Genomic DNA, 25,871 nt, shown 5'->3' with positions numbered 1-25,871 from the left:
TCCCAAATATGAAGACTTCATCAGAGAGCTGTATTATGTCAAATTTTAAGACATGATTTAATAGTCTGGTTTTTTTACTCTAAAAGAATTGAATCTTAATGGTTATATTGTTGGAATGCCTTAATGTCCAATTTGCAGAATATGTCAGAAATTAATATTTTATTACAGTGGATTTAAAAAAGCATTCAATGTATCATGCACAGTATATTTAGTTGTTGCCCTATGGTTGTAAATCCAATGAAGACTACTGTTGTGTATTTTCCCACTTTTTGTGGGGAGAAGGGATTCTTAGTTCCCCCTGCCCCCTCTCTTCTCTGTTGTTCCCTGCCTTATTGGAAAAACTCTGGCTCTGTGTCCTCTATGCTGCCTCCTGTCTGAAATAGTTTATTAAAAAATAAACAGGTTGTCTTCAGAGCAGGGGTTGTAATTATTCATGTCTGGTTCAGTGACATCAGGCTTATAGCTTCCAAAAGTTAATCAACATATTAGGTTTCTTAAAGACTTTAAGGCAAAAACAAACATACAAGCAAAACCTTTACAATTCAAAGTAGGTTTTGTCTGTCCACTAGCCAAATTCCAGTGTTCCACTGCCCAAGGGCACACAGTCATTCCCTGCCTTACTGAAAAACTCTGGCTCTGCATCCTCTGTGCTGCCTCCTTCTCTGGCCCCAGATGCTGCTACTTCATTTTAATTTATTTGTATTACCATATAGTAACTAGCAGCCTTAGTCATGGACTAAGACCTCATTGTACTACATGCTGTACAAATCGAACAAAATCTAGAGCTTCAGAAATCGCAACACTGATTCACGTGTGACGATAATGAAGACTTCAGGAAGGAAATAGCAGCAGAAATGAGCAGACAAATACTAGAAGAGAAGAGGGAGGCGATGATATGTAAAGAGATGGCTTCAAGTTGTGGTGAGATGGGTCAGACCAGTAGTGGAGAGCTTCACTGGTACTGCAGTCACAGCTTATGTTGGGTTGCATTTAAACTTTGTTTTGTGCTATCTGTGATATCAGACGCTGGTAGTGCTTGTATCTGTAGGACCTTCCATCCCTGTGGGAAAGTATGATCACATATCCACTTGCTTCCTGATGGCACCCGTTAGTGACTGTAGTAATACCTTAGATGTACTTCAGCAGTGGTTCCAGTGATGTGTGGCCTTCAAAATGAAGGAGAAGACTGGGGCATTGTAAGCGACTGAAACAGAGAAGTTGTGAATGATGCAGTAGAAATGAGGAGCAGAGAAGGTGGTGGAAATAAGGGATATGGAGAAGAAATTCACAATATTAAATGAGAAAGTAATATTATGCAAATAGCTTAATTTCAAGGGAACAGTTTTTGAGTTTCTTTTGGCTACTGATCACACATAGTGATTGTAATTGAATATATAGCTAAAGAAATTCAGAAGTAAAACTTCTGTCCTTATAATTATCAAATTCCCCTCTCGCTGTTTTTTTTTTTTTTGTTTTTTTAAGAATCCTTATCTGACAGACAAACATGATATAAAACCCTTGTTTCTGCTAATGAATGCCTAGTCTCTATGTGGAGGATTATTGTATCTCAGATGGCATATGAGATTGGCTCTTATTATAATTTCATCCAGTGATTTTTCTTAAACAATGTTTGAGTCTGTGTTTTTATGCTTGGCAGCTGGACAATCATATTCACACTGGAGAGTGTCAAAGGATTTGAAAGAACCATTAATATAAATATCCCCAAGGTGTAGATGCCCATGATTAACCAGATGGAAGACGAGTAGTACTTCAATTACTAGAATCTTCAAAGTGGCTTTGAGCCAGAGTGGTGGTTCTGGGATCTAACTAGGGATCTCTGTGAATAATTTTGTCCTTTGGCAAAATATTTTGCAACTAGATAGTTACAGTGATTTTATAAATCTTTATCATTATGGATATAAGATGAAGAGTTGGGTCTCAATTTTAGTCCAAGAATGGAAGATTTATCTTTTGTCAAGAGCTGAAGGCACTGTAAAAGCTCTAAAGTGTCAAAATTTTAAATCCAGAGCTTTCTAAGTCAGTTCGGGTAAAACAGACCTACATGCGACAAAGGAGAGACTATAGCTCTGTGCAGGGAGAGAGGAGACAGGAAAGGGAAGAAAAGGAAAGGGATTATGCCCAGGTTGTAAATGGAGGTTAATAGTAAACCTTTACAAATCTTTTTTAAAGAATCTTTTTTAATTTTGTAAGTTGCCAATAAACTGTAACAAACAAGATCAGTAGGGAAAAGTCTGAAACAATTCCTCAGAACTCTTAATTTTCAAATAACTAAACACAAACCTTTATCTACTGAAAGAGAGGAGTGGGTGACTGTGTGTGTTAGGGAGGACAGGCAGTTAGATGATTGTATTTGGAATAATAGATGAAAATGTGGACACTGGCCTGGACAATGTTACGTTTTATAATTGGCCCTACCAAATTTCCGTCAGTGAAAAACAAGTCACGGACGGTGAAATCTGATCTTCCCTGTGAAATCTGGCTATTATAGGGGAGGGGAAGCCTATCATGTGCTGGACTCCAGCTGCTACTCCTGTCTGCGCTGGGGAGGGATGGGACTTCCTTTTCCCCTGCAGTTGCCCCTCCTGGGCCGGGTCAGACCCATCTCCAGAAAAGTCCCCTGGCTGCAGGAGGCTCCATGGCTGCTGGCTGGGAACCCAGCTCAGAAGGCAGTGCAGCAGTGAGCTCTCTTCCAGAGCAAAAGCATGACCTGTAACTGTAAATTGGACAAGATTATTAATTCATTTGGCAAGTCTCCACTTATGATGTTGCACATCGGAGCCATGACACAGCATTACATGGAATTATGTGGATTATAGAAGACTTTGTGGAACTTGGAAGGGAGCTGAAGAGGAGGAAAATTCAAATGATGTTCTTTGATATCCACAATATCTTCCAATACACAAGTGAGAGAAGGCAGAAAGTACTAGAGGTGAACTGTTGGCTGCATGATTGGTATGAAGCTGAAGGTTTTGGTTCCATGGAAATTGGGTCAAATTCTAGTGAGAGAGGGGACTGTGCAAATGAGACAGCTTGCATCTCACAAGCAGGGGGCTATTCTTGGTTGGAGACTGGCTGGAACAGTCAGGAGAGCACAAAGGAGGCAAATGCAATATAAACAAACTTAGTACATGGTGAACAAATTGAACTGATGTGACAAAAAATATGGAAAGAAGAAATTTTTCATTTGCTAATGTGCCAATGCTAGGTGTCTGGCTAACAACTTTGAGGAACTGGAGATTCTAATTGATGAGAAGAAATGTGATATTATTGACATTACTGAAATTTGATTTTCTAACACAAAAGGTATTTCATCCAACATGAGGAAACTCATATTTTGGACCTCATGAGAAAGATCACTGAATTGGACGTTGGTGTTTGCCTAAGGTCCAGTGATCAATGTGGGCAAACAAAGTACAGTCCCAATCAATAATATATATACTTGATGTTTAAAAAGGGCTAAATTATCAAAGCTGAGGAAAATTATGGAAAAAAAACTGGGAGATGTGAAGGGGTGAACTAGGCCTGGAGGCCTCAGGGTCCTATGATAGCCAGTCCAAGAGAGGAGCAGAAGAGAAGTCCTCCTACTAGGGAAGCAACCAAAGAGGGAAGCTACAGGGGGCAGCCAATCAGAGCTCAGCATGCTCACATAAAAGGAGCTTCAGGGCCAGAGTCAGTCAGTTGGTGCCTGGAGCTAGAAGAGAGAGAACTGTGTTCCTGGCTGGCTGAAAGAGCAGCGGGACCATGGACAGCTCAGTTCTGGCAGGGCCTGGGCAAGCAAGAGAAAGCTGCTGGGACTAGGGTGACCATATCACCCAGGTCAAATATCAGGACGTGGGGGGGCGGGGCGGGGGGAGAGGGGAAAAAAATGGTGGCAGAGTGAAAAAAAAAATCCCCCACCCCCGATTCCTCCTCCCTCTACAAGTGCTGGAGGGAGGCCCGGGAGACTCAGGGACATGCGGGACCGGGGTGATTGTGGGTCCTGCCTGGCCCTGAGCAGGCAGGACTTGGGTGCGGTACCTGGAGGGAGACTAGAGGGTGGCCTGCGGGGCCAGGCGGTGGCTGTTGTTCTCCACCTGGGCAGTGGGACTCGGGAGCAGCTGCTGCTGCAGCTGCCGCGGGTGGTGGGGGGAGCGGCCACTGGCCAAGCTTGGCGGCTGTGGCTCTGGTGCCCACGAACCCCCTGAGCCCGGTCCTGCTGCGGGGACCCAGCAGTGCGCGCGCTGTGCCCAGCCCCTGGCCAGTCGCGTCTGGGCTGACTGCCCAGCTGGTGCAATCCCGCAGGTGGCCCCGGAGTGGGGACAGCAGGCCCCAGCCCCCGCATCCTGCTCGGGTCTTGCAGGAGAACGAACGGGGCTGGGCTGCCGATGCCTCTGCCACGGGATTGGACCAGCTGGACAGCCATCCCAGACGTGACTGGCCCGGGGGGTTCAGGCCCGGATGCCAAAGCCGCAGCCGCTGAGCGCCACGTCCTTGGCCACTTCCTCCCCCCGCGGCAGTGGGAGCTGCAGCAGCGGCTGCTCCTGAGTCCCGCTGCCCAGGTGGGGAGAGTAGCCACTGCCTGGCTCCGCAGGCCACCCCCTGTTCTCCCTCCAGGTACCGCGCCCGAGTCCTGCCTGCTCAGGGTCAGGCCGGACTCACACTCACCCTGGCTCCGTGCTCCCCTGCATCTCCTGGGCAAGGCGTGCTTGGCAAGAGATGGGAATTTGGGGAGGGAGCCAATGGGGCAGTGACAGGGCGGGGATTTGGGGAAGGATCCAATGGAGGAAGGAGGGGGCGGAGTCGGGGCAGGGGGAGGGCGCGAGCCCTTCCAGGCTCCGGAGCTTTTGCTTGTTTGTCCAGTGTCCTGACCTAACATTGGTTGGGACGTGGGACAAACAAGCAAATATGAGGACAGTCCCGATAAAATTGGGACGTCTGGTCACCCCACCTGGGACTGACTAAGGACTGAGCACAGGGAAGGCTGCAGAAAGACAGTGGAGACACGGAGGAAGCCCTGGTGGGTATGACCCCATCAAAGGGCCAGGACAAGTTAGACTGCATACCCAGAAGGGGTTTGTTCTGTTTCACATACAGACAGCGTGTGATACCTGGCCAGTCACTGAAAACCTACCTGAGAAACCACTGACAAGGGTCACCACAAACTGAGAGACTACAGGCAAATGCACTCGACCAGGAGGTTCACACAAGAGGTGGGTGCCAGCCCATTACAGGAGGTAAAAATTAGACAGAAAAATGTGAATGAAAATTGGGATTTTTATAAGAAGAGTTTATTAGCTGGACAAAAAGTCACAATTCCACAATCAAGAAAGAGGACAACTTTGGCTATAATGCCATCTTGGTTTAGTGGTTAAGTGACAGCAACAAAAACAAGAGGAAATAGCAATTGATCTAAATGAGAAGTTATGAACTGTAGAAAATTGATATGGGAAGTTAAAGATATCCGGGAAAATCCATGGCTGGCAGTGCTAATGACAATAAGGAGTTTTTAAAAGTAATACTAGAACAAAAGAAATCCAAACAATGGTATAGGTCCATTACTAGATAAAGATGGTAAAATTGATGGTGATGCAGAGCAGGCAGAAATATTCATTAATTATTTCTGTTCTATATTTGGAAAGAAAGAGGGTGATGTATTTGTGTTAGATGAGGATGATGAAGTGTTTTCCAGTCCATTCGTAACAAAGGAAGATATTTAACATCTGCTGAGAATAAACATTTTCAAAATGGCATTGCTGGACAGTTTGCATCCAAGAGTCGTAAAAGAGTTGGCAAGGAGATCTTTGGCCCACTGATATTAATTTTTTAATAAATCTTGAAATACTAGGGAAATTCCAGAAACTGGAAGAGTGCTAATGTTGTGCCAATATTAAAAAAGGACAAGTGGAATGATATAGAGAACTATAGGCCAATTAGCCTGACATCAATCTCAGGCAAAATAATAGAAAAGCTGATACAGGATTCAGTTGATAAACAGTGAAAAGATAGGAATATAATTGCCAGTCAACATGGCTTTATGGAAAATAGGTCTTGTCAAACAAACCTGATTTCATTCTTTTGAGATTACAAATTTGCCTGGTAAAGGTAATTGCATAATTATATAATGCACTTAGAATTTGTAAGGCATTTGAGTTAGTATTGCACAACATTCTGATTAAAAATAGCACTATAAAATATCAATAAAGCACCTCGTAATTGCATTAAGAACTGGCTGGCTGACAGATCTCAAAAACTAGTTGTTAGTGGAGAATAATCATTGACTGGGGGTGTTTCTAGTGGGGTTTTATAGGGATTGGTAAAAGGCCTGACATTCAACAATTTCATCAGTGATCTGGAGGTAAAGTATAAAATTGATGCAGATTTAAAATTTTGTGAATGAAACAGAGATTGATGAGTGGTAAATGATGAGGACAAGCAGTCATATAGAGTGATCAGGAGCTCTTGGTAAGCTGGGCTCATTCAAACGAAATGCAATGTTATACATATATGAACAAAGAATGCAGGCCATACCTACAGAAAATGTGACTGAATCCTGGAAATCAGAGACTCTGAAAAGGATCTGAGGGTCATAGTGGACAAGCAATTGAACATAAACATTAGTTTAATGGTGTGGAAAAATGGGCGAACATGACCTTTGGATATATCAATGTGAATAGTGAGTCAGAGTAAGAAAGGTAATTTTTACCTCTGTATATGGCACTGGTGAGGCTGATGCTGGTTCTGGTGTCAACATTTTAGAAAGGAAGTTGACAAATTAAAGTATGTGCATAAAATAGCCACAAATATTAGTTGAGTCCCAGAGAAAATACCTTACAGTGAGAGACTTAAGCTAACTGATTGAGCTCTTTATCAGAAAGAAGATTGAGAGGTAACTTGATTACAGTGCATAAGTTCCTTCACAGGGAGAAAATATCAATGGTAAAAAGGCTCTCTAATATAGTGGAGGAAGACATAACAAGAACCATGGGCTGGAAGCCAAAGCCAGACAAATTCTGTTAAAAATCTTTGATTTATTTTAATTGTTAAGGATGATTAACCATTGGAAACAAGAGGAGTGGTGGAGTCTCTGTCTTGCGATGTCTTCAAATCAAGAACAGATGCCTTTCTGGAAGACATGCTTTACACACACACAAATTATACTTTAGTCAAACACAGGTTACTGGGTTCAATACAGGGGTAACTGGGTAAAATTTAATATCCTGTGATATACAAGAGGACAGACTAGATCAAATAGTCCCTTCAGACCTTAAACTATGAATCTATGAGAACCCATGAGGAACCTGATTAATTATGGACATAAATGGAAAATTGCCAAGCCATCCTAGTGATGGTCTCTTTCAAACAGACCCACAGTGCTATTTCTCCAGTTTTATCTGGTTGAAAACATGCCTTCAACATAGGAACAAAAAAAAAAGTATTTTGGTGAATCCTAACACTTCAGCCAAAGAATGTGTGACTAACTTGTACACTAGAAGATTGTTTTGTGTTTAAACATGATTGGGAATACTCAAACTGGCAGATATGGTGCTTACTATGACTCTGTGGTCAGTCCAGCTAAGGACAAGATGTGTTCAGCATCCTGTCAGCTGGCTGTGGTTAAACTCTGAGTGCATGATACTCCGCCCCCTCCTCCCATGCTGGTAAAGAGAGAGTTCTGAGGGGCATTTTTGCTCAGCTCTCAGTGCACTGGCTAGCATGCTGGACGGGCACGTGAAAAGTAGGGTGGGAAGTAACCTCTTACTGGTCAGGAACAGTAAAAGACTTCTTGCCCCTGGAAACAAAGGGGAGCAGGTCCCTTTTCTTGCTGCCTTCCGGGGCAGCACAGCTACTTTTTGCTCCTTGCACATGGCAGTATCTAAAATCACAGTCTAGCTTTTAGGTTGTAATCTTTTGAAATACTGGTGTGTGTGTGTGTGTGTGTGTGTGTGTGTGTCTCTCTCTCTCTCTCTCTCTCTCTCTCTTTTTTAAAGCACTTTATTACACCCATGTTGCTGTATCAAATAGTTGTGTTTTTTGTGTGTGTATGTGTGTGTGTAAAATTCTGTCATACTCTTTCAAATGCAAAAAATTGTTTGGTCCGACTCTTGTAATAGGGTCAACAGTTATCAGAACTCAATTCTCCTCCCCTCAGATTCAGTGGCAAAATTCCCATTGACGTCACTGGGAGCAGACTCAGGTTCAAAGGATCTAGCTAAAGAGCTGAGAGAAAAAAGGACGAATGACTAATCCTAAATATAATAAACCTAACCAGATACTTTCTTGGTTAGAGACTGAAAGGGACCTGGTTGTCCCTTGAAGGTCCTCTGTGCCTGAACTAAAGGATGGATAAATGTGATTCCATATGAGGTATGAGTTAAAGAGCACGTGGAAGGAAATTTTTGTAGTTTCACATGTCTGAATTAGTTTTTAAAAAAATAAACAGGTTGTCTTCAGAGGAGGAGTTGTCATTCTTCATGTCTGGTTCAGTGGCATCAGGCTTATAGCTTCCAAAAGTAAATCAACGTATTAGGTTTCTTAAAGACTTTAAGACAAAAACAAACATACAAGCAAAACCTTTACAATTAAAAATAGGTTTTGTCTGTCTACCAGCCAAATTCCGGTGTTCCACTGCCCAGAGGCACACGATCTGGTTAAATGCTTTATATGTCAACAGCAGACTCTCCGGCTTCGGAACAGCAACTAACCTTATTAAAACAAGGAGCTTCCAAATGTTTTGGGAACATAAATGGAACGGCTTGTATATAGCAGGTTGTCTACAATACCAGACAAAGGCTTTAAAAACCTTTTATTTGTTCTAATTCATACCATAGAAAGCTATTGGCCTTTAGTCAGTGTTTTGAAACATATAACCCAAAATTGCAACATAACAAAGTCTCAGAAAATCAATAACCCCCAAATGATCCAACTTTTCTTTCCCTTTTGTTTAAACTCCGTGTCTGAATTCTGTATTTCAAGCTTTATTTTAAACAAGAGTTGGCAAAAGCTGCTAAGTCTGCATGAATCTTTCTAAAGAAGTCTCTGACTTATATCTCTGTATGCTTGTCTTCATGCTTTTGTAAGACTACAGATAAGGTGCATACTTCTGTTTGAAAAATAATGTATAGTAGTGTAACATCAAAGAATCAAAATTTATATTAATTTTTGCACTAAATTGTACAGTTGGTAACATTAAATCTAAATGTTCATTCGAACATGATGGGTGCAAACGGTGGAACACTGAATGGTACTCCTTTTGATCACATCTTTTTAACACAATTATCCATGAAAATTTCAGATTGTGAAGAGATGCATTTATAATTTAGATGACACTGTTTTGTATTTGTTGAGGTACAATATACCTCTTTCTATAATGAGTTCACTTGCTTGTAGTGAAAATGGTAACATCTTGTGAGTAGCGTTTGTTTAAAGACTGAAGCAGCAACAGATAAACATAATGACACATCTGGGTGTGTCTTATTGTTATTATAGTTACATTAAGTTTTCCATACACCTAATTTTTCATGAGTTCTTCTCTACCAGATAGTTTCTTTGGGGCTGGTATCTAGTGTATTGAGACTGTTTCTGCTAGAACACAGAGCATAAGAAAGCACTTTAAGAAAAAAAATTCATCAGGTCTTTTTACATTTTTCCTTTTCTAGTTGTTGATATTGTCATTCAGTAGATACGGATGAGCAGATGTTGGCAGAAGCTGTTCAGGGTTGAAGCTCTTGCTATTATATTTGTTTTCAGTTCTTGCTCCAAGTGGGGAAATGGGATACCGAGACGAAGCACGAGCAGGAGAGTGCAAGACGGGAGGACTCCTGTCTCGGACCGAGAAAGTGGGACAATCAGCAAGTTATCTTAAGTGCCTATACACAAATGCAAGAAGCATGGGAAACAAGCAGGGAGAACTGGAGAGTCCTCGGCACAGCAAGAACTTATTGATGGATGCGAATAACAGTAGATCGTGGTGGAATAACTTACATGAGTCGGAGTACGGGGGTTGGGTGGTTGGGGTCATGTGACTATGAACTGTTAGGAAGGACAGGCACGGGCACGAAATGTGGGGAGATTGCATTTGCTTAAAAAGAGCAATATGACTGCTCAGAATAGCTCCAATATGAATACTAGAGCAAACCTGAGAGTCTTCTGGATTAATTTCTTAGAATGTGAAACAAAGAGGCCGAGTTCGTGTGTGAGTCTTACTATGAACCAGCCCATGGGAGAGTGGACGATGCTTCTTCCGAACAGACTAGCAGACGTATTATACTATGGGCCTGGCTACTTCATGGGACTTTAAATCCCACTAATCTGCTGGGAAGCGCAAACACGTGCACAGAATCAGGAAGTTTTGGAAAGTGTAGGGACAATTTCCTGTCTAAGATGCAGGGGAACCAAACACGGCAGAGCTCTTTGACTGCTGCTCACAAACAGGCAAGGTTAGTGGGAAGCAAAATGGATGAACCTGGAGGCATGACCATGAGATGGTTCGATTCAGGACACTGACGAAAAAAGGAAGCAGCAGAATATGGACTGCGACTTCAAAAGCAGACTTTGGCTCCTCAGGAGTGATGGGCGATCCCCGGAAAATAACATGAGGGGAAAGGAGTCAGGAGAGTGCTGATGTTTTAAGAATCCTCATTGAGTTGCAGGAAACCAACATCCATGTGTAGAAAGAATATATAATATGGCAGGCGACAGGTTGGCTAACAGTGAAATCTTGCTGATCTTAAACGCAAAAAAAAGCTTAGCAGAAGGGTTAGATTTACAATGCCAGGGAAAGTATAAAATATTGCTCAGGCATGCGGATGAAATCAAGAAGGCGAAATCACACTGGAGTTGAGCTAGCAAGAGATGTTAGAGTAACAAAAGGTTTCTTCAGTTAGTTAGCAACAAGAAGAAGTCAGAGGAAGGTACGCCTTCTGAATCAGGGAGGCACTAATGACAGGGGATTAGAAAAAGCTAATGTACTCAATGCTTTTTTGCCTCTGTTCTTCAAAACAGTGTCAGCCAGACTCTGCACTGGGTAGCACAATATGGGAGAAGGTGACCAGCCTCTGTGGAGAAAGAATTTGGTTCGGGTATTTAGAAAAAACTAGACGACACAGACCATGGAGCGATGCGCTGTCATCAAGTGCTGAAGGAGTGAGGGTGTGATTCGAGCCGTTGGCCATTATCTTTGAACTATGCGGGACGGGGGTCGGATGACGGAAAAAGGCTACTGTAGTGCCCATCTTTACAAAGAAGGAGAGGAATCCGGGAACTACAGGCAGTCGCCTACTCATCCTTGAAAATCATGGAGCAGTCTCAAGGAATAATTCTGAAGCACTAGAGGAGAAAGAAGTGATCAGAACAGTCAGCATGGATTCACCAAGGGAAGTCATGCCTGACTAACTAATGCTCTATAGGAGATTATTGGTCTGTGGATGTAGGGAAAGCAGTGATGGGTTATTCCTTGACTTAGCAAAGCTTTTGATGTACGCTCCCACAAGATTCTTGCCAGCAGTTAAGAAATGTGGTGGTATAGATATGGCTATAGATATAGAAGCTGGCTAGATTGTCGGGTCAGGGAGTGATCAATGTCAGTTAGTGGCAGCCGGTTTTCAAGTGGATGACCAGGGTCGTCCTTGGGGCTGGTTTATTTCAATATCTTATTAATGATTGCGAGATGGCGTGAATGCATCTCAGCAAGTTTGCAGATGACACTAACCTGGGAGGATGGTAGATAGGATTACAGAGAGACCTAGACAAATTAGAGGACTGGGCCAAAAGAAATCTGATGGTTCAAACAAGAACAGTTGCAGTCCTGACATTAGGAAGGAAGAATCATTCACTGTTTACAAGACTAGGGACCGAGTGGCTAGCAGCAGAAAAGACCTAGGTTATTACAGTGGAAAAGCTGCGGTATTAGTACAGTGTGTCTTCTGTTGCCAAGAAGGTACGGCTTTTTGGGCTGTATAAGTAGGCATTGCAAGCAGATCGAGGGATGTGATCATTCCCTCACTTGATTGGTAACTCATCTGGAGTACAGGTCCAGTTTTGGGCCCACACTCCAAGAGATTGGAAATTGGAAAGAGTCCAGCGGAGGGAACAAAATATGATTAGGGGCGAGCACTGACTTATGAGGAGGGCTAGGATGGATTGTTAGTCTGCAGAAGAGAAGAATGAGGGGGGATTTGATAGCTGCTTCAACTACTGAAGGGGTTCCAAGATGATGATTAGACTGTTTTCAGTGGTAGCAGATGACAGAAACATAGGAGTAATGTCTCAAGTTGTAGTGAGGAGTTTAAGTTGGATGATTAGGAAAATTTATCACTAGTGGAGGGAAGCATGATGGCTTACCTAGGACGGTATGGTGGAATCTCCTTCCTTAGAGGTTTTTAAGGTCAGGCTTGACAAAGCCCTGGCTGGAATGATTTAGTTGGGAATAGGTCCTGCTTTGAGCAGGGGGTTGGACTAGATGACCTCCTGAGGTCCCTTCCAACCCTGATATTCTATGATAAGGGCATGCATATTGTGTGACTAGTATTCTACTGAATTTCTTGCTTCTGATGTTTTTACTTCAGTTGGTTTGTAGATGATAGTGTATTAATACTCACTAGTGATGGCGATAATTTCCCAAAAGGTAAAGCTTCTCTTTTCTTTTCCTTTGTATCTCTCTCTTGGATGTTTAGAAAATCTTGAAACCAGGGTTGAAAGAAGAAGAATGGTATAACAGCACAGTAATATAACAGTGTAATGAAGAAGCAATACATTAAGCATTATGTGAAGCAATAGATTTGTCATCAGATATTAAGCATTTTTCCTCCCACTACCAGTGCTTAGTTTATGATGCATAATGTACGGCAGGCTGTGGGAGAGCCTGGCACAATTAAAAGCAAAACTGGCCTAATATGGCTGTGGGAATAACAGTGTGACACAGCCAAAAAGACAAGTTTTATTGCAATGATGTTGTTCCAGCAATAACATTGAGGTGCTTATCAGATGCAGTGTCAAGTTAAACCATTACAAGGCAGTGTAGGAAGTTAAAGATTATAGTGAGATAACGAAACAGCAAATGAGTATTTCCTAAATCTAGTTGATAAGAGAAACAAGGACATGCTGCTTGCCAATGTCACTATTAGGATAGATAGTGAACTCTTTGCATTTTAACTCAGTGTTAATTTGGGGGATAAAAAGGTTCTTAACCTAAAACTTGATAATACAGTTTATATCTCTTAACATTTTGTTGTTAAGATGCTATATATGGAATTTTTGTTTTTATTCGCAAGACATGTTCGCTTTGCCAGAGAGAATATCACTTAAGGATTCAACCCCTCTGAGGAACTGAATGTTTATCATCAAGTGGATAATGAATGCCTTAAGTTTGATAAGCTGAACAGAAGACAATATAAAGGACAGTAGCCCTGGTATAGAAGGTAGGAAGGATTTCTGAAGGTCTGAAAGTCCCTGCTTGCTGTTATTGCCTCTGTTCTTTTGAGAAGTGCATAGTGCATCTTTCCCCTGGGACAAGACTCAAACTGAAATAGTCTCATGTACGTACTATGTGTGCGTGTTATCATACATGTCATAGATTTTAAAAAGATGAACCATAAGGTCTTTAAAAGAAAAAAGAATAGAGAGAATGGGAGTTGGAAACCAGAATTGTTCACAGAAAACAAATATGTACATGAGAACACTCAACCATGCAACTGTTCTGCTGTCTGACAACTACATCGTTGTCTTAAAATTTTTCATCATGTCGTGATACACACATTACTTCAGCAAAAAAATGCTATTCCATCTGTCCAGGTAAATATGTATCTTGTATATTCTAAATCTTGAATAAGAAATGTTTTTGTAGTAATGTCTGACAGAGCACAGTGATTCTGTCTATTCAGATGGCAGATATGCTCTCTACATGCTAAAAATAACTTTAAAAATGATGTGTTCATGTGCAAAGTGCCTTCCTGCAGGATTCCATTTTTACTTTAATATGTTGTTTTTAAGTAATCTAAAAGAAATTAGATCATTTAAATTTCTTGCTAAATTAATGTTGAACTCTTGTTTTAGAGTGTGTGCGCCTCTGTGTGTTTATAGTGTGTGTGTGTGTATGTGTGTGTTTACCTAAATATTCAAGGAGGGAAGACACCTTGGTAAATAAAGTAAAGGAATTCAACCATGTAGTGACCTTTCATTAGACAGTATTTTAGTCATCTTGAAATCAAATTTATAATATGGTAATTTTCTCTGTCAATGTCTTAATAAGGGCTGGTTCTTAAAGGCTAAGCTAGTTCTCCCAGAGACTCCAATATTTCCTATCACTATTCAGACTTTTTCTCTATTTCTCTTTTAACCCTACTTGCCTTAGGATAAGATGTGTGAATTTTAATTGAACTAATGACTTTTGGTGAAGGGAGTGTAAAATGTACTAGCCAATTTCATGCTGTACAGTAATATTTATTTCATATTCCATTTGTCTCCTGGGTTTTAGCTTTTTTTTTTTTTTCATGCTGCTACCAACAGTTGCAGTAGCATCCAACTTCTTGTCCTCCCAGTGCCCTCTCTTTTTTCCTTCATATTCTTCCTTAAAATGGACTTCTTCCCCTTCCTAGAGTCCCAATGATCTATGAACAACCCTTCCTTATTTGAACTGTTGTCCTATGGTTTGTCTTGTCTTTATGAGATTTTAAGCTTTCTGTGGAGCACACGTTATGGTATGTTTTATAAAGAAGCATGTACACTTACAGCACTGTAATATGCTTAATAATACTTTGCGGTTTTGTATAGTGCCTTTCTTGTGAGGATATGAAAGTGCATCATTGTATATCATTTCACATTTTTCAGATGAGGAAACGTAAACACAGGAAGTTCAAATGACTTGCTTGAAATCACACAACAAATTTGGCAATAGAGATGGGATCAGAACACACATGGCTCTGATGCTAAGTCCAGGTCTACATTACAGACTTATATCGTTATAAGTATGTTGCGTGGGGGTGTGAAAAGTCCACTCTCCTGAATGAGGGAGTTATACCAACCTAACCCTCTGTGTAGACAGCACTATGTTGATGGGAGAGCTTATCCCATCGACATAGCTACCGCATCTTGTGGAGGGAGATTAACTACACTGACGAGAGACGCATCTTTGCTTAAGCGCTACAGCGGCTTAGCTGGACTTAAGTGTAGACCTGCTTTGTCCCTCCCTTGATCTAACTACTGGACCATGCTCCTTTTCTTTATACCATAAAGTATTATACTGCAGCCCAGGATCTCCCACAATTCTTGATGTCTGGGCTACACTGTTTACCTTGCAGCACACAGAGGAAGATTAGTGTTTTGGCTCCACCATGCTGGCACGTCCATCTACTCCTGCTTGTGGCCAGATGCTTTGCCTCCGCAGCAGTGTATGGACAACAGTTTCTGTGCTCCCACCTTTCATCTGCTGCGGGGTGTGTAGTTTGTTTGTTTGTTTATTTATTTATTACTAATTTTGGGGCAATGGTGAGCTCCCTCTGTAGCATCCTCCCCCCCCCCCCAACCTCATAGGTCAGTTATTGGTTGTGGGTTGGAACCCATCCAGAGCCTCTGCTGCAGCACCTCCTTGCTGGCTCTTATGCATCTTTTTAGGTATGGCAGAGCAGCCTGAAAAGCATCAAATAAAATCCAAATGGTGCTCTAGCTGTGAGACTGCCTTGCCAGGCTCAGCAAGCAGTGAGTTCTGCCCAGTCTGCACTTTGCTTCTGTTGCTAACTCTGTTGGATCCTGGGGCTGAGTCAGACAGAACTGTGGGATCTTTGACTCACCAGAGCATCTGTGACTCCAGCATGAGAAAAATGGACCAGGAGTCTCTGGGCAAAGCTGGGAGAGGCTCTAAAGACAAGGAGGACCACCATCAGATGGTTCCATGGGCAAGTTCCAAGAGGCCCTTGGAAAACAGAGGGTAGACTTGCGTGGTCACAAATCCCCCTCCCCGTAAGTCTTAAACTTGGTCCTCAGTGCCCTGGGAAAAGAAGCAGGGCTCATAAGAACCCCTCCTTTCCAATTTGTTTGGGAGGACTCTGGAAACATTTTCTCTCCATCTTCCTTGAGGGAATAGGACTCAGCAAGCAAGGACTCAAAAGATTTTATGAGAGGACTTCAGGCCCTTGGGAAGGCTAGCCGCAAAAGGCCTTACCAAGGCTGCACTGGTGCTCATACGTTCTCTGAGTTAGAAAAAAAGCTAAAAATATAAAAAAACTAAAAAGTGAAAAAAAATAGTAAAAGATTTAAGAGGTCTGAGTCCTCTGACTCTTCTCCTTTTCCTCCACAGAAGTTGGTGAATTGTTGGGCTCTGACTCTGTTCAGAACTTGGGAAAGAAGCCACAAAGGTTTTTTTTTCCCTTTGAGAATTTCAAGGCGATTTGCAACAAGACTGTATCTACTAATCAGATTCAGTCTGAACAGACCCCCGAGAGTAAGCCTCAGAGCAAATTTCTCCCCTGAAAATCCTCCCCCAGTACTGTGATTCCCCTGTGCTCCTCCTTCGAGGAAATAATCCAGGTTGAAGGGATAAGCCAGAGAAAGACAAGCACATTAACAAAACTGATCTTAGGTTCTATAAATTCTAGGAACCAAAGGATCTGATTACTGAGATACTGAAGGTTTACACTACCATAGTGTCCCTGGCAGAAGATACGATTATCCCCTCAGAAGGGTAGTTCTATCCTAAGGACCCCAGAGAATACAAAAATGGAAGCTTCTCTCAAAAAGGACTTTGTGGACTCCTCAGCCTCCCTCCAGGTGTTCCTAGCAGGTACTTGCTTTTCGAGGGCATAGCTCTCTCCTAGCTTGAAGATTGCAGAACCCTTGTGGGTAGAGATTGCCCTGACTTCAGCTCTGTAAAAGAAAGTTTCCCTGGCAACAGCATATTGTTGCTAATATCTCACTGGATATAAAGAGATTCTCAGCCTAAGCCATGGCCTCCAGCTTAGTGACCAGGCAGGACCTATGGATCTGTCCATGAAAAGTGGATAGCCACACCAAGCAAATGCTGTGCTCTGCCAAATTTACAGGAGCCCTGCTTTTCAGAGAGAAGCTAGACAACATAATGGTGGACAGTACTGCAAAATCTAAATGGTCCCTCCCACTGCCACATCATGCCTTTGAGAGAGAGTACAAACCAGTCTTCAAAGGTGCTTCTTTTGGCCTTCATCCTTAGAGAAATACTATCAAAAGGACAACAGGTTCTCCAGAGAAAAGCTGTGGAACCATAGCTCTGGAGGAAAGCCCCAAGCAGACCCCGCCGCTCCCAAAGCCTCTGTTTGATAAAGACTTCATTGAACCCTGCCTGCAGCTGAAGCTAGGGGGCACAATTTCCCATTTCATGGAGAAATGGATTGCATTGACCATGGACCCATTAGCCAGGGAGATAGTTAGTTAGTTAGTTAGTCAGTCAGTCAGGGATGATCCCTCGAGTTAAGGACTCCACCTCATCCATTCTTCATCTGGTCTCCTATCTTGAATTACCTCCATAAAGTGCAATCTGTTCCAGAATGAGATATCTCATCTCCTGGATATGGCAGTAATAGAGTGTGTCCCCTCAGAAGAAAAATTATCAGTGTTCTAGTCCGTTTTTGTTGTACACTTCTGAATGACGGGAATCCAACCATTCTAGATCTCAGAAGGCTCAACAAGTGAATTAAGAAAATGAAGAAATCTCTACAGAGTCTTTATAACTTCAGTGGATCTAGTGGATACATACCTCCACGTAGTAATCAGACCCTGCCATTACAGATTCCTGAGGTTTGCTAGTGGCGCGAAGCATTGTCAGTACTGGGCACTCCAGTTTGACTTGTCCTCAGCCCAGTGGGTCTTTACAAAGGTGGTGGTGGTAATCCTAGCCAGACTTAAGTTACAGGAAATCCACCTTTACCCCTCCTGGATGACATCTTTTAATCAGAACTCCATTCCCAGCAACAGCACACAGAGGTACGTCCCTGATGTTGAATTTCCTGCAGCTGCATGGTTTTATTATCAATATCAAGGAAAGCTCCTTAATTCCATCCACCAAAATAACTCACTTAGGAGTGGACACAGATACCTTGATAGCAAGGATATATCCGTTTTTAGAGAAGTTCCAGAAGATTCAAGACTTCCTCAAATTGTTTTGGAACAGCACACTGAAACTAAAACCACTAAGCTTTCAGCCACTAATCCCCACCTAGTATCATACATAGGGATCACTCCATGGGTACAGTCTCACATCAGGCTCCTTCAAGGCTTCATCTTAAAGATATGGGGCCACTGTCTGAAATTCATGAAGAATCAAGTGAAAGTTCCAGTACTGGTGGTCAACACCTGTAAAATGGTGGTCAGCCTCTGTGCCTTCCAGATTGTCACAACTGTCACCAGACTGGAGGGCTGGAAAGCACACTGGGGGCCAAAACAGGCATCTGATATCTGGCGGAAAGGACTAACAGCATAAACCACCTAGAACTAAGAGCAGCCAAGCTGTTGCTACAAAGGTTCCAGTCCAGGCTAGAGGGGAATCATGTTCTGATTCAGTCAGACAATATGATCATGGTTGCATATGTGAACAACCAAGAGGAAAAAGTAGCCCAGCGCTATACAACTAAGTGATGGAATTCATGCACTGGATAGTACATTCTCTTGTATCCCTCAGGGAAGCTCCTACTGATCTTACTCCGATTGATCAAGATGAACAACTGAGTGTTGCCTGCATCAGGAAGGCTTTTAAGTTAATCATCCAGTCATTCAGCTTGCCCTCAACCAATCTATTAATGAACTACTTGAATGTGGAGAGACCACAGTACTTCAGCAGAGAGGTGATCCCCGAATCCAAGGGGACAGATGCAGTATCACACTGATGTCCTCAGGGCCTCCTCTGTGTGTTTTACAGTCTTTCTATCATTAGGGAAGGTAGTCCAGAAAATAAAACGAACAGGTGACGATAATATTGGTAACCCCACATTGGCCAAGGAGAGCCTGGCTTTGGACCTAATTGAGCTGAAATACGACCTCCAGTACCACTCCCAAAGAGACAGGACATCCTTTTACATGGTCCTCTTCTTCATCTGGATCAGAACCATCTGCATTTAACAGCCTGGCTGTTGAAAGGGAAGTGCTAGTGTTGGTGGGTCTGCCTCCAAAGTCATCAGAATGCATTCTAGAAGAGTATTGACCTTGAACGCATACTCCTCTATCTGGACCAAGTTCTGGACTGGTGCCAGGAACATGAAGCAGATCGCAGAAATCAGTTAATGCTGGCTATCTTGAAATTTCTCCAAGAAGGCTTGGACAGAGGTCCCCAACCTAGTACCATTGTCCGTCAGCTGTCCACCCTTCATAGCATGATGGTCACAGGATCCATGGGTTCTCTGGCAGAATACCCCTCTCCCTTCCCCCCACATAGCCTGATTCCTTAGAGCAGTCTGATTAGTCAAACCAGCAATCAGGCCTCTCTTTCCCAAGTGGAACTGCCATTTGTACCGAGAGCCCTGATGAACCACCTCTTTGAACCATTCACATCAGTGTCTTGCTTTCTGATGGCCATGACATCTGCCAGGTGAGTTTTGGAGCTGTCAGTGCTTCCTTTGCAGGAGCTTTTCTGTGTGTTTCATTAGGACAAGGTGGTGCTCAGAACTCCAGAATTGTATATCCTGGAGATGAACTCTTTCCTCCATGTGTGAGGGTGAGGGTGAGTCTCCCTTTTTTTCTGTCCCAGGCCACTGAGGAGAAATAGCATGCTTTACATGTTAGAAGGGCCTGAAAATTTAATTCAAATGTACAGAGTCTACTTGGAGATCAGGTGCCCTGTTATCCTTCGTTTGAAAATGCCAAGGACCCAGAGCTTCCAAGTCATTCATTACTAGGTGAATTAGACTATGTATTGAAGGAGCATACGAGACATTGGGGATTCTGGTTCCTTAAGGGATCAGGGCATGCACAGTATGATCCCTGGTGACTTCATGAGCAGAAAGAACTAGTGCATCCATAGTGGAAATATATAAGGCAACCACCTGGTCAAGCACTACAAGATAGATTTCCTGTCCTCTGCAGAGGCATCTTATTGCAGGCAGTTATTGCAGGCTGTGATTTGGGAAATGATTTTTGCCCTTTGAACAAATGTTATAAATGAGAAGGGATACTGTTTTCCTTTTCTTCCCACCTTCTCTGTAACCTTCCCTACACCTGTTCATTGTTTTCTACTTCCCAGAACTTCAAGAACTGTGGAAGATGCTGGGCTGTAGAATGGAAATTTTTTACTGATAATTTCTTTTATGCACCTTGCACAATTCTACCCACGCTAACTAGCTCAAGAGCCAAAAGGTCAGATGCTGAGAGGGATTATTACCTTGTGACTTTTTTTTAACCTTGTGACTTTGTTGTGGTCGATTTAAACTTAGTTGGTCAGTTACCTCTTAAGTATTTGTTACTAATATTGTTATACAATTTTTTACAATTTTGAAATAACTCATCTGGCCACAAGTGGAAGCAGAGGGGGCATGGCCAGTGGGTGGCACCAAAATGCTAATCTACCTCCATGAGTTGCAAGAATGCCCAGAGCAGCCCAGACATCAAGAATTGTGGGAAATACTGCTAGAAAAAGGGAAATTATCGGTGAGACATTTTCCGGTTCATTGACACTGACTTTTTGATGAATGAGCTCTAAGGTATTTGAGCTTTAAAAAAAGAGGGTGCACTCTGAAAGTGTCAATAACGCTTTGTACATTTGAAAGTGAAAACTTTTCTTACAACTGTTTTAATTTCACCATATGTCCTTGGGGTATTACAGGCTTATTTATATATTCAGATGATTGCAAGTTTTAAAAATACACATTACGTCTTTATTTAAAAATATCTTATTTGAATGTAAGAAACCATGTTGTGATATTAACATTTTAATAGTGTCCCCTTCCCTCCCTTTCATATATTTGAGCGTACAAGATAGCTAGATGTAGCAGGAGTGGAAAGATGTAATATTCTGCAAAAAGAAGGAACATTGTGACTTTAAAATGATAGTTTTCTTCCAGAAGATTAAAAAGAGGCATTTAAAAATATTCGTACAACTTTCTGTGGCTCTATAGGTGTACATAAAATCTGAGCTATTGTATTTGGTTTTGGATAAGAAGTAGAATTTTACTTAGCATTCTAGGTGACAGGTAAGTAATGACTTTGGATAAATCTTGGCCTTTAAGTGGGTGCAGCCCAGTACAGTGAGTGGTAGTGCGCTTTCTTTTATACCAAAGCTGCTCGAATATTATTCAAACAAATGTGAAAAGTTTATGTAAAGAACCTCCCTAGGGAAAGTTCTATCTATGGTAAGTGGTTGATCTCTAAGGAGTAAGAGGATGGATTTCTAACTGTCTCCATGCTGGTTCTTGGGCTGAGTGCATCAGGACTTTGCTCTCTCAGTGCAAGTATGATAGGATACAAATTAGAGAGAAAATAGCCTTGGATTTCTTTAAAGCGAGATTTGTAGTGATTTTTATATTACTCTATACATTTGAATACATCCAGGTGCATGGTAGTTTTAGGTAAAAGAAAATACACAATATTGCAGAGAGAAAATATTCTGCCTTTTATGCATGGAACTTGTATTAACACTAATTATTAGGAGTTATTCTTATGTTAATGAGAGCAATTCATACACATGTAGAGATGATTATACTGCAATAAAAATAAAATAGATTTTTCTTTTCCTTAATACATTTGAAGTTAACTGCTGAAACATTATCAAATAAAGGGGATGCATGTGGGTGCTATTCCTTCCAAATTCCTGGCTTCAGAGCTTGGGATAGCAAATAGCCTGCGACTAGACCAATCTGGTTAGCACGATACTTAACTTTTGCATTTGGTGCCAGATATGATGAAATCTATCAGTTTCTTGGTTCTTAAATGCGGATGTTAGTTGAAGAGATGATTGAAGATGACAGAGAAAAGGGAGGGAGGAGAAATGGAACTGTACAAGTGCATGATGACAGTAAAAGTAGATCCAGGAATATTACCACAGTTGTAGGGCAGCTGTCTTAGATAGATGTGTGGCAAGGTGACTGTGTGATCAGGACTGGACAGTGCTGGATGCTAGAGATAGGATACTAGAGAAGTTAGGGAGGAGAAAAGTATGCTTTCCTGCTTAATTGAGACATTTGACTGTATATGTAGCGACTACCCTGGAGATCTTCACATTTTGGAGGGCCAGCTAATAAATCACATCAATCTTTAGTGCTAACAGACTAACAAATTCTGTAGAAACTCACTGATTTATTTATTTATCGGGCAGCCTTGGAACACAGAGTTTTCCCCGTTTCTCTGTATTTTACTTCCACTTTTCTCCAAGTGCAAGTTGTTAAACGCACATGTTGTTGGAAAATGAAGTATTTCTGGAGTGGGAGACATATTTAAAAATATTTTTATATTTACAGAGAATCAGGCATACAAATGTTTGTTTTTAAAAGTGTATGCTGCTTTAAGGCTATTTATTTTTTTAGAAAATATGACTTACATTAATATCTTTTTGACAAATGTACACGATATTACTCTAACAAACTGCCATGCAACATGTATATTAAGTAATGAAGAAATTGAATATACAAGGCCTAATCTATATAACATATATCTATATCTATATATCTATAGATATATATATATATAGAAAATTTACAGTCTAGCCAATATTTAAAAAGTTTCCCTTATTTGGCAGTATTTTCTACAGTTTGTTCATATATTTCCTCTTGGATGATTTGGTGAATACTTTACTGAAATCTAGTCAGTGACAACCTGAGGTACTAAACATTTCTGCCTTACTTCATTGTCTTCGAAAGTAATCTGTTTGTTCCTTTTAGGTTCTATCCATGAGTTATGTATTACAGCATTATTCGGCATGGGATCTGCTTCCACTATTGAAACGACTCGTTTTTTCATTTTACTTTTCAGGACCTTCTGAAACTTTTGCCTAGTGAATGCATAAAGTAGAGGGTGAAATATAGTTGTTCCGTATGCCATAACTAGAAAACATAATCTCAGCTTTACCAAAAGGTCACTTGGGCCCAGACATAAAATTGTAGTGTTTAAAACAGAAATGGGCGTCCAACAGAGAAGAAATGTTGAAATAATCAACAGGGACATTCTGAAGACTCTCTTTTGTCTTTCCCGTCGTTCACGATGTCGTTTTACAGCTCGTCGTAGGGCAATTATTACTGACACTGAAGTCCTTACGCCAAAGACTACATTTCTCCCACCACTGCTTTGTGACACATCAGTAGTCTCGTGTTGTGTGGTCAAAGAAATAGTCTTTTTCTTTCTGGCCTTTTTCTTTTGCCCTGTTGTAAATCTTGTGCCTATTCGAATATTAAGAGCCTGGAGTATTTTGGTGTATGTAATTAGCATTACTATAACAGTGAAGAAAAATATTGGAATTTGTACTAGGAGATGGTAGTACATTCCCAGTTCGGTGTGGTATTCATTTACACTGACACACAAAAGAGTTCTATTTTCCCAAGTACTTGCACTTTGAAGACTGAAAAAATTGACTTCAATGAAGGGAATCAGGAAGGAGAAAAGAGAGACAATCCATATTGATGTCATTAACATCACAGCCCTTCCCAATGTCAGAATTCGATTTGCAGGTTTTACAGAGATATCATATCGGTCCAAAGTGATAGCAAAAACGTTGATTGCGGTCGCAACACTTGCAAAAGAAACACAAGCCTCATGGAAGCAGCAAATTAGAGCACTGTTACTCTCCAGTGAAAGCAGAAGGATAACTATAGTTAGAGGAATACATCCCACACAAATTATTACATCAAGTACATGAAGGTTCATTGTAATAATGTTACTGACAGAATTGATTAAGTTGGATTTCATGCAGTAAAGTACCAACACGGTGAGGTTGCTGCCAAGTCCCAACACAATTTCTAACATCAGAAATCCAGTGAGAGAAACTTGAAAGCTTAATGGATATGACAGTGCTCGGTACATATTGGTGTTGATGTCATCAATGGCATCTCGAACTGTAATGTTAGATTCAGACTGCATGTTGACTTCCAGAATGGGAGAGAAGCACATTCTTTTGTTGCAGTTGTTTTTGTCCTAAAAGGTGAGAGAAAATAGTTTTACATTTGATTCTGACACTTTTAAAATCATTTTAGATAAATACAGACAAAACAGGTATTTCTTTCTATCAAAATCTAATCATTTATATACTTAGATCTGTGCATGATTTGAGCTCAGAAATCTGAGGATCTAGCACAACATCAACTTTTACAACAAAACATGATTGTAAAAAAACTCCAAAAAACTTGTTAAAAGCCTTTGTTTACAGAGACAAGGCCTTGTTTATAATGTGGCTCTCACAAAGGACACGTGTGGTAGAACAAGCTATACTAGTACATTGGATTTTATCATGTCTAGGGCTATTTTAAAAGAATGTCCGTATTTTTTTTTAAACTTAATACATAAAGTAATGTTAAAAAACATATTTTTAGGAAAAAGGTCAGAAAAATGAAGGGGAGTTGCTTGTAAACCATTGAAATATCACTTAATCGATCTTCTCTTCCATAGGTTTGTTTACCTCCTTCTTTTGAAAACTACTTTGTAAAAATGTGATTGACGGAAGATTTGCAATTCCAGAGTTCATTGAAATTTTATAAAATTTTAAAATGTTTATACATTAAACTTTTTCACAATTTTCTGTGTACATATATATGTGTGCTTGCATACATATGTATATTTATATGTACATGCATATTTTCATATTATGAGTCACTCACTATATAACGTCAACTCTAAAATTACATTTAAACGATTCATTTGTAATGAAGTAGATTGTCAAAGCATCACATTTCCATATGCTGATTTAAATATTTACTTCAGGAAATATAAATACTTTTACTAATAGCCACATTGCTGAAATACTCTCCCTTTGATTTATGGACTTGTGTGTATCAGGAGTATTTAGTATCATATTTATATTTGTAATCTAATTAGATGATGGAATTAAGGGGACAGACACAACAGGATTGTTTGTATTATGTTTGGTTTTTACATCATGAAATAAAGTTTATCTCTGCTTTGAGGCAATAAGGCTTAGTGACATAGCATTAATCACTGCTGTGTAATTTTTTTTATCTTATGGCCACACATTCTGTGGCTTACAAATGCTAATAAATTGAAATTTAGTGTCTGCTTAAGAGGCCTGCCATTGTACCATTTATGTTCTTAACCAGTGTATAAAACTAGCCATAGCTTTATAACAAAATAAATAAATAAAATAAAATAAGGAGGGAAAGATTTTTTTTTCTCTTGGTGTGGTGGTACTTGGAATTTTGAGCACTTTTAAAATTAAAATGAAAATATATTCGGTATAAGGATTAATTTAAATGGAGACCATTGTTCTTCCTAAATACAGTAAATGGAAGGCATTAAGGAGAATAAAAATGAGTTGCTTTTTTAATACAAGTATGAATTATGCATACTCTATATGTAATATGCAAATACATTTATCTACAATTCTGAGAAGCCACAATAGTGCGGTACTGTTAATTGCAAACTTCTCATAATGAAGATTCTTTGTATGCATCAAGAGCTACTTTACATGCCTTTTTTAAAAACAAAAAATTTGAATGAGCCTCAGGTGTGCAATGAAACAAGAAATATTTCAAAAGCTTTGTTCAACTTTTACTTTATGCAACCTCAGGAAAGTTTATAAATAGCTTCAGGACAGTACTATTTCCTCTGTGTATGTGGTCTTATTTCGCTATGGACATATTACGGAAACAATTCCAAATGCGTTACTTGATAAATTGAATTCACTTGAACTGGTAAAAGCCAGAAGAAGATTAGAGTCATTTTTGCTAAAACAGGCAATGGTCTTAACTGTAAGAATATGCTAA

At 40.7% G+C, this 25,871-nt stretch overlaps 2 protein-coding genes across 2 annotated transcripts in view; one reads left to right on the top strand and one right to left on the bottom strand.

Moving 5' to 3' along the window:
* The window catches only part of COG5 (component of oligomeric golgi complex 5), a 380,013-nt gene that overhangs the window by 33,020 nt on the left and 321,122 nt on the right, over nt 1-25,871 (top strand).
* GPR22 (G protein-coupled receptor 22) lies at nt 21,235-24,092 on the bottom strand. The gene has a single exon (XM_075064901.1). The coding sequence runs from the start codon at nt 24,043-24,045 to the stop codon at nt 22,744-22,746; it is 1,302 nt and encodes a 433-aa protein (XP_074921002.1). The 5' UTR covers nt 24,046-24,092; the 3' UTR covers nt 21,235-22,743.

Source organism: Chelonoidis abingdonii, chromosome 1 (assembly GCF_003597395.2).
Source record: "Chelonoidis abingdonii isolate Lonesome George chromosome 1, CheloAbing_2.0, whole genome shotgun sequence".
NCBI classification, from domain to species: Eukaryota; Metazoa; Chordata; order Testudines; family Testudinidae; genus Chelonoidis; species Chelonoidis abingdonii.
Note: the sequence above shows the minus strand (reverse complement) of the source record. Positions and strands in the feature narration are given on the sequence as shown.